Source organism: Plasmopara halstedii, assembly GCF_900000015.1.
Source record: "Plasmopara halstedii genome assembly, contig: Scaffold_323, whole genome shotgun sequence".
NCBI lineage: Eukaryota > Oomycota > Peronosporomycetes > Peronosporales > Peronosporaceae > Plasmopara > Plasmopara halstedii.
In genome coordinates this window covers 944,660-954,124 of record NW_020187244.1, presented here as the reverse complement: position 1 = coordinate 954,124, position 9,465 = coordinate 944,660, and the positions used below count along the sequence as shown (strand labels likewise).

At 46.9% G+C, this 9,465-nt stretch overlaps 2 protein-coding genes across 2 annotated transcripts; both read right to left on the bottom strand.

Annotated features, from left to right (window-relative positions):
- Nucleotides 1-3,639: 3,639 nt before the first annotated feature.
- On the bottom strand, nt 3,640-3,938 carry PHALS_08682 (uncharacterized protein; the record flags this gene model as incomplete). The annotated part of the gene is made up of 2 exons (XM_024724076.1): nt 3,640-3,814; nt 3,898-3,938. 2 exons carry the CDS (start codon nt 3,936-3,938, stop codon nt 3,640-3,642), a joined length of 216 nt encoding a protein of 71 aa, XP_024574989.1.
- Nucleotides 3,939-4,954: 1,016 nt separating this feature from the next.
- Nucleotides 4,955-7,473, bottom strand: PHALS_08681 (Uncharacterized conserved protein; the record flags this gene model as incomplete). Its single annotated transcript, XM_024724075.1, has 11 exons — nt 4,955-4,995; nt 5,057-5,096; nt 5,152-5,327; nt 5,397-5,651; nt 5,719-5,831; nt 5,893-6,467; nt 6,533-6,713; nt 6,785-6,831; nt 6,891-7,107; nt 7,174-7,392; nt 7,469-7,473. 11 exons carry the CDS (start codon nt 7,471-7,473, stop codon nt 4,955-4,957), a joined length of 1,869 nt encoding a protein of 622 aa, XP_024574988.1.
- Nucleotides 7,474-9,465: the final 1,992 nt, after the last annotated feature.

Sequence of the window (9,465 nt, the reverse complement as noted above, 5' to 3'; positions counted from 1 at the left end):
AGGGCCTTAGTTCGCTGCGCTACCTCTAAGCCTATCTCGAATATTCTACCAAATATTCTACTGGATTCTCCACTGTGTTTACGTACTTTTATGCGCTTGTGGATAGCCTCTTCGTTGGATACTTCACTGGATACTTGGATAGTCCATGAAACCGCAACTTGCGCCATTCGCCTGTCCACACCGGTAATATCGATATATTCCGGCTGCTTTCTCTGCGCCACTAGTCCGTATGACGAGGCGCTTCTTCGACAACACATACTATACCCGCGTATGCGGCGCGGATCAAATTCGTCACTGACGACGTCACCATCGTGATATGAGCAATCTATTAGTCCGGTCTGCGTGACAACGCATCAGCCAAAGCATTCTGCTTTCCTAGCTCATACTTCTAAGTTATATTCTGCCAAGAATCAGAGCCAACTGGCCATCCTTTGCGAGTGGCGACTGCGTCGCAGTGAGTAATGACGCATGATCTGTATAGATCACAAACGGCATTGAGCCAAGCAGGTGCACCCTGAACTTGACAAGTTCATACTTCATCGCAAGTTATTCCTTGTCATGAACGGGGTAGTTCCTCCCTGCAGCCTTAAGATGGCGATATTTGAACGCGATCATCCGATCTCGTCTCTCTGCGTCTGCTTGCAGCAGTTCATCGCCGATGGCAAAGTCCGAAGCGTCACAGACAACACTGAAAGGACGATCAGGGTCTGGCAACGCCAGTATTGGTGTATGAAGGAGGTTGTCCATGACCCTGTCAAAAGCCGACCGATGCTCGGTGCCCTAACACCATTCCGCTTCCTTATTAAGGAAATTCGACAATGGTCGTGCCATTTCTGCATAGTTTAGCGCTGCTTGTGTAAGAAGTTGGCGATGCCAAGCCACTTGCGCAAATCCTTCCGATTCTTTAAGGAGAACGGAGAACACCCTTTGGAGGAATCGGAGTCTGTGCCTGAATGGTGGCAGCGTTTAGCTTATTGTAAGCGTGAACGATACGTACTTGCTGTTCGGCTTCCGAAAACATGGGTGTCGAATGGGGAGAGTTGCTCTCACGCACCATTCCTTCCTCGTGCTTCACATGACAAAAGGCATCAATGACGTCACACTGCTCCTTGGACAGAGGCTATTGTGGTGATACGCAGTATTTGGTTCCCGGAACCAGGTCAATCTCATGATGCTCACCTCGGCCCGGAGGTAGGACCGACGGCGGGTCTTTGGGGACGACGTCATGAAATTTCCTTACCAAAGGATAATTTGAACCCGAGGTATTTCCAGGATCGGCGACACACTTCGTGCGTTCAGCACCCTCTTAATGCCTTCCAGGACAGCTTCATCCAGAAGCGATGACGAGTTAATCTCCTCGTTTGGTCTTATAATGACCACCTCTGCCAAACTGCCTGCCTTCAAGGCATCGCCAACCTCTTCGAAGGACATCTCGCCCAGATCAAGAAGAGCACCCATCACGGAAATAGCCTCGAGGGTGACGTCGCCGTCTTCCTCTCCTGTCATAACGTTGACAAGGGTATATATATATAGCTGTGCGCTATCGTCTACGGTAAACACACCCTGCGCCAGAGTCGACGACCTGCGTCTTGCAAACACTTCGCCGTCTCCTTTCCATAATGTTTTACGTCCCGTCGAGGCCGGTGGGAACACGCACTCGGTGTCGTCAAGTGTCCCCTCTCCCTGCTTCATTGGGGCCTTGATATTATAAACAACGTCCGACGAAGAGCTGCTATCTCCGCAGTCTTTGTCAGGTAGATAACGTGTCACTCCACGCGCATCACAAGGGCCTTGCCCGGGATACCGCGGATCTCGTCAGACCATGCCAGCAGCGACCGCTTCGAAACGTGAGCAGTGCTCAGTGGATTACGTGCCACTCCACGTGCATCACCTGGGTCCCGCCCTCGACACCTCAATGTCTAAACCCTCGCTTCTTAGCAGAGATGAGTTCATGACTCACCAATGCTCCACCGAGGGACGAGCACGAAGCGCCAAAGCCTTCGACCTTTAATCAATCTATGGCTCATGGTGTTTCAACCATGCGATACCATGGATAAGGTCATACCTTGCATTCAAGTCGAAGACTAAGCAGCGTTCACGCTATTAAAGTCAAGAAACTTGACACCGAGGTCCACAGAAACCTTCGGCACAGTGACACAAGACCCCGTCGCTTACAGTGACAATATCACTCAACCTAGCTTTCAGCGCCTCAGCATACAGCTGATTTCGTTCGATTGTGAAGCGTCGAGAATTATTGCCCGACGCCCCGGAGTCGATCAGAATCTTCCATGGCTTTTCATAGCCTTTTACGGCTGCTTCCACAGCCACCAAGACCGGTTAGAAAGAACCTTAACGCGCCTTGCACAGGGGACAACCAATCCGAAGGTGACGGGTGTCTCTACAGACAAAATATCGTTAAGTGTCCGATCACTGCTCCGCAGCTCAGAGCTGTGCCTCCTCGTCCTCAGCATAGCAGAGATACATCGGCCCGCTCGACGAGCTGCTTAAGTGTGCATTCCAGCTAAGTCGTGCCGACTTAAAGTTGAATCCGGCATTCAGTGCCACATTAACTGCTTCTTCGATAAAGACAGGTGCACACGGAAGACTTCCATTCTGGCCACACCAAGGTCGGAGGCCTTCCATAAAGTCGATCACTGTGACCGCCTCGGGGTAAGGATCGGCTGGCATACCGGCAATGAGAGTACGCAACTCATCGACAAAATCCGCTATTTCCTTCTTGCTCTGTCGGGCGGCGAGGAAACGCGATCGCACACGATATGCCTGGTTAATCGGCGAAAACGCTGATCCTGGATGGGTTGATTGGCAAAGTCGCTTCAGCTCCGTCAAAGAGGGAATCGACGCTTCGACCGATGTGCCACACGTTAGTTCCCGCTCTAGCGCTCGACCACCGAGCTTGGAGATAGTTAGTGCCACGCGCTGTTGCTCGGTCTAGAGCATGGCGGACGCCATGGCCATTTCGACCTCTCTCACACGGAGTTGGAGTTTTTCTCCACCATGAGCGGCTTGGGTCGAGGGGGAGGTCATCCGTCGTCGACGGTAGCGTCATGGACGCAGTCGTCGCCGACATCTTCTGCTGTGGGTGCTCTAGCAGAGAATTTTCGTTGCTTCAAAATGTCTTTAGACGCGCGCTGATCGCTTCAGGTCCTTGCGGAGCGAGGTATTGCACGCCCTCAGGACCAAGCAGAGACATCAGTTTTTTAAGCCCGTCCTGCATGCCCTGGAGCAAATAAGAGAACTGTTAAATCCTCACACAGGGTCAGTCATAACGACGCAGCTGTAGATTTACTACAAGTGCTACCAAGTGTGGCGGGGCTGCCGTAGCGCTTTTGCTTAGAGGAAGCTTCGTTAAGGTCGATGACCTTCGTTCTATACTTATAACCAGTACGAGTGGAGTGGATCGCGATCCACCTACTCCAAGAGTAATTACAACCTTAGCCCAAGGCTAATCATCTCTTTCGTATAAAACGTAAACTGTATTTCTCGGTATTAATTCCTTAGGTTTTCCTATTTTGTAATAAAGCCTAATTAAATATATAAATACTGACGAACGATTTCTTATTAAATAAGAAATCGTTCGTCAGTATTTATTTAGTTTAACGGGGTTTCACGTGCCGTGTGTCACACCAGGGCACGTGAAACCCCGTTAAACTCGCCACCTAGTGGGAAATCATTTTGAAATCCGCTTTCTTCTTTGCAATATATATGTCCAATGACGTTGCGGGGTAAAGGAATCTGGCGCCTCGGGCTACATATAAATTTTAGACTCAGGTCACCCTCATGACCAACTCTTGATCTGGATGCAACACTTGTGGCGTGTCTTGTCGCTGTGTCGTCGTATTTTACATCAATATGATTTAGCTGCTCTTCTCCTCACACTCATTTTCCGGGTGTTTCCGATGAGGAAACAGTCCATACATATGATGAGCTTTGCTCATTGAGATAATGTATAAGTGGTCACAGCGCAGACGTACAACTAAACCTATGGATGAAGTGTCATCCGATGTCATAAACACCTTGCTTTACAATGCTTCCAGCAATGCAACACAGTTTGCACCTGACCTTTACGCTGTACACATCACCCAGACGATGCGCGACGTCACTATCGTGTTTATAATTAGAGCGACGTGAAACCGCATCCGCCGACCCGGCTTATACCTTGCCTCTAATGTATTTTTGACCATCTCAATATTCTCTGCGAGATATACGTGAAAGCGCCGCTGAGCGCGACGACGCATGATGTATATAGGACACGAATGGAATCCTCAAAAGTGACGAATTTAGTTGTCGATTGGGCAACCCAGAGACTATACAGCGATCTATAGGGGACGAACATGCTTGCGTAAATCGCGTTTTGATCAGTGTTTGTGGCATAAGAGTAAGGCCGCGGCTCACTTTATGGTATCTTAAGATTATCCAGTCAGCTAATAGTAGCAAAGTTGCATGGGATCTATAGGATGCAAACGCAAACTTGAAAAGTTAGTATGTACCAATCCTTCTAAACTAATATTTGAGTGATTATGGCGCGCCCTCGTATTTACTTTTTGATAATCTTGTATCGGTGAGCACAACGCCGCCCAAATATGTATGCTTCAGTCTGCAGCAATTCTTGTACTAATGGTTGCTAAAGAAAGCTGAAGCTCGTAGTACTAGGCACCGCTACAGACCAATTCTGGATGCGCCAGCATCGACATAGTGTGAGCGACGAGGCCGTTAAAGGCATCTCTGGGGAGCAAAGTGTTTACATCTATGTCGGTTATCCGTGCCAACTTTGGCGCTCAGGTTTCAAGGATGAGCTGTGGTGTGCAGAAAGTGTATCAATATGCAGGTAGCAGAATTATATCAAAATAATGAGCCAAAAATAACTTGTCAAGCTTCTCGTGTTCAATTGGCTATAGAAGTAAAACTCAAGCTTTTCCGCAACCAAAAAGCCAGATTATATCACAAGACATTGCAGGCTTTGTCTTGTGTGAGAATCTAAAAAGAATTGCCAATTATTACATGCTTGTAAAGTGTGCATCTATTGAGAGCTCTTTACCATAAAGATTTTTCCGTGGTGATTTCATTATCACACACACCTAACACAAAATGATATCAGGCTCAATGTGGTGGTCGCGGATTGACGCCTTGCACTTGGTTCCAAGGCAGCAACGTTTGCAGAAACAACAAAAACGGGTTGGCGTCAGCCGGCAAGTCATCAGCTGCAAACTCCTCTTGCGCAAGAGCTTCCAGCAGCTGCTCATTCTCGACTTGCGGTGGCTGCAACATAGGATGATCTGCAGGCAAAGTTGTGACCTCATCCGAGTAATCTGCATCAATAAGAAAGAAGTTAGTTCACACACTCAAACTCACACTATTTAATAATCAGCTATCTTTACCCGCTTTGACTGCTCGAGCATATTTGTGCAAACAAGCGGGCAACTTTAGCACTTGAGCAATCGCAGACACAAAAGCCGGAGATGCGAGAGCGTATTGTGCACTTTGTAGCAAGAATGATTGCACGTTGTTTGCTTTCCAAATAGAATGATTCCTCGTGACGTAAATATCCAGTAAATGCTGGAGTACACTTTGCTCTTCACCGACATTACACACATTGGCGAACGCGCAACTTGACAAAATTGGTTGCCATTGAGCTGCAGTATTAACAATCAAAGCCATGTGAGCGTACGGCTCATAAATCTAAAAATATGCACGACATACAAGACGACACATCAACAGCTATTTTCTCCAAAAGTGGCTTGAGAACTGCCGGATATTTAAGCAGCGCTGTGGCAAGTTTGGTTTTGGCTTCAGACTCATTCCCTAGGAAAAATCTTATAAAATTGAAGTGCATTAGCTCAATGGTAAGTAAACCCAGTCAATTCAGAGACTTACTGAGCGAGCGCTAGAGAAAATTCGAGATTTGGTAGCGCCAAAACGCTGTCTGATGTATCCAATGGGGCCGCTTTGTTAGATTTTTTCCTCAACATAGTAGTTTCACATGCAATACGATCCACCACTGGTAATTTTGAGTCGCTTAAGTCGATAACAAATTGATACTGACGAGACGTGAGCGCATAGTAGTCAATTGCTAAGAGCACATTCATTGGATCGCCATGCGGGTCTAGACTGAGCAATAATTTGGCTGTTTCAAACGCACTGCGCATACATCCCCGACGTCCAATCTGCTTCATATGCATGAAAAGTGCTCGAAAAAAACCGTCATTGTTCTTCGTTTGAATATCCATGCGACAATTTCCTTTGCAAACATCAAACTGGTCGGTCCATGCCAGCTCAAACACGTATATGCACCGTTTAATGCAGTCTGTGGCTTGGTCCATCTGGCCATGATGCTGGAAAAATTCGCTCATTGTGAGCAGAGCATCAATATGGTACGGATGACGCTGCAAGAAGTGAGCAATGAGGTTGGGATCATGCGTCCGCTGGAGAAGCTCGAATTCGTCTTGCAACTGATCACATACGCCGATATTGTTTGTATTGATTGTACATGTTCAAAGCTATAACTTGCTTTTACCTTTCTGTAAGCAATTGACCACGTAACTTCGTAATAATGGCACAAACTGTTCCACCCGATACCCTTAGGCTTATTAGATCGTGTCCACCGAATACCACCACCAACAAATGTCGGTGGACGCGGCCATTCGTCTAGAGGTGACACCATCATCACCTTCTTTGCGATTAATCGTGCAGCGCTCCTTCAGGCACAACATTCGGTCATTCGTTATGTTTGAATCTGCTTAGCCTTGAATTAGTTGAGATATCGTACCGTGGATCTCCGCGCTTGCGATGGATCGTCGGACCACTATCCTTCACCTACTCCACGACATATGAGACGTCTCATTAACAGGAAAGGCCCAAGGTAAGACCCTTACACCAAAAATGCGCTTCATTTCCTTGTCTGCATTGGCAAACTTGAGTTGTACACCGAAAAGCGACTGTTCCTGCTCGTTGCGGGTGGATGTCGCATCCTCAACGCTCAAATTGCCCGCTTCCGCCAACACCGCGTTAAAAATATCATCTAGAGACTGCTTCTCCTCAATTTCGTCGTCACCCTTCCGTTGTTTTCTATAATTTCCGTTCATGCTCTTTCTATATTATTCAGTACATCTGCGTCAGTAGGAAAGACAGAGCCTAACAAATTGCGTCACCTTTGACCTATTCTTGCTCTTGGACGGCTCAAAAGCAACGGAAGGCTTCTTCAGATCTTCTTTCTTCTCTTCATTTTGCTCTTCTTTGTCGCTGTCCTCACTCTCGCTCTCATCTGAGTCTACCAAAAAGGAAAATCCTATGTTTGTCGAACGCTTGTACTTCTGATCGTCTTCTCCAGACTCTTCTTCTTCAAGACTTTGAGAATGAGCTTCAGCCTCGCGCTCTCTAGCTAAACGTTTTGCATGACGGGCAGACCTGCTAGCGATTACACCAAAACAAACATTTAGGGCTGATTCACCACGACATTCAAGCTTACATTACATGAGGTGACAATTTTATGTGGGTGTATATTTATATTGTTTGGCTTGTATAGATTAATAATTTGGTGTTTCTTACGCTTTCATAGTGCGTGATGCACAAATTAGTTCACGACGTAATTTAACTTTCAATCAAACATAATGCGAAGGTTAATACGGCAGATTATGACAAAATTGCCCACATGAGACTTTCTACAGCTTTTACTTTCGAATAAATTCGGCACGATGTTGTGCATCAAGTTTTGCTTCAAGTGAGAGCTGTGGAATGCGTCTACAACAAATCGCTTCTGCTCGGATCAAGGAAACCCTGTACAGCGGGTAATCAGACTTGAAATTAAGGAGATGATTCCTTGCCAAAATACAGCAGCTCTTCGTGTCCATGCTCTGATGACCACATTTTACCCTTTCAAAAGAAAGTTTGCAGAAGCATCATCTAAATCACATGCCTTTGTCTACGAAGTTAGCAGACCTCAACAAGACTGATGAATTTCTCTAACACTAAACTTACTGAACTAATGCGTGCGGTGTAAGTGCTCCAGCAGAGCACTTTCATAGATCAAAAACGCCGCTAATCGTGCGATAATCGTTTCAGGTCCTTGCGAAGCGAGGTGTTGCACGCCCAAAGATATCAACCTTTTGAGCCCGACCTGCATGCCCTGGGACAAATATGAGAATCGCTCAGTCCTCACGGAGGATCAGTCGTAACGACTTATTTGTAGATTGGCTACAAGAGTTACCAAGTGCAGCGGGGCTGCCTGAGCTCTTTTGCTTAAAAAAAGCTTAGCTTAAGTCGGTGACCTCCGTTCTATACTCAGAGCCAGTACGAGTGTGGCGGATCGCAATCCGCTTACTCCAAGAGTAACCACAACCTTAACCAAAGGCAAATAAACTCTTCCGTTCAATATGTTAATCATATTTCTTGGCGTTATTTGCGGCATAGCCGCCTATACCTAATCCAAAGGTTCCTTAGCTAAATAGTAACACCCTAATTTAAGTACATAACTACTGGCAGTCTAGCCACGTAGTGGCTTCTTGTAAAGGTGTACCCACACAATTGCGTGATCACACAATCTTGTTTGACTTACCCTTCATACCAGGGTACGTGTGACCCCGGCATATCCAAGCGAGTGTCAAGCATTCAAAACACTCGTGAATTGTGTATCATGATCAGTCTGGCAACCCGTGATTACAAAAAACATGATCAATGACCAATTTGGCCGAACTTTTGACATCGATGAAATCGATACACGAAGCGATGCAAACAATCTTGCTGAGTCTGTCAACAAATACGAAAATTCCAATTGTGATCGTCAGCATTCTTGGGGAGGCCGAATATATAGTCGAGAACGACTGACTTCCAGCAGACAGGAAGACTCTGCAGCTGCACTTGCGTGTGCCATGCGCCCTTCATGCGCTGACAGACATCGCCTGTCTTCACGAATCGTGTAGCCCACTTGTACATATGGGGCCACCAAAATTGGGCACTGAGAGTCTGGTAGGTCTTCTCACGGCTGAATTGCCGGCCATCGGTGTATCATGCGCCTAGTACACTGGTGTGTACTTCAAATCATCGTTGTAGGGAACCACAACCCGTGGATCGTCGTCACGAACGACCTATAGCAAAAGAGACCACCTTTCCATGCATATCGATGCAACCTTGATATCAAGCGACAAAGAAGCTCATCATGGGGTTTCATATCACTCGATGACTGTGCTCTGATCATCAAGTCCCACTGTTCATCCTCAACATAAGCTCGAAGTACCATATCGAATACATCGCTTTCGATATAGCTGATACGAGCTAGTTCAAAATCAGGACAACGTGCGTCGGCTACCACATGTAATTTTCCTGGTTTGTACGCGACCGTGACGTTGTGTTCTGCAAAGGACGACAACCAGCGAGCTGTTCGCTGTGGCAAGTGAGGTGACTGAGCTGCATATTGCAAGCTTGCAGTGGGGCTGCCCTAGCTTTGCGCTTAGC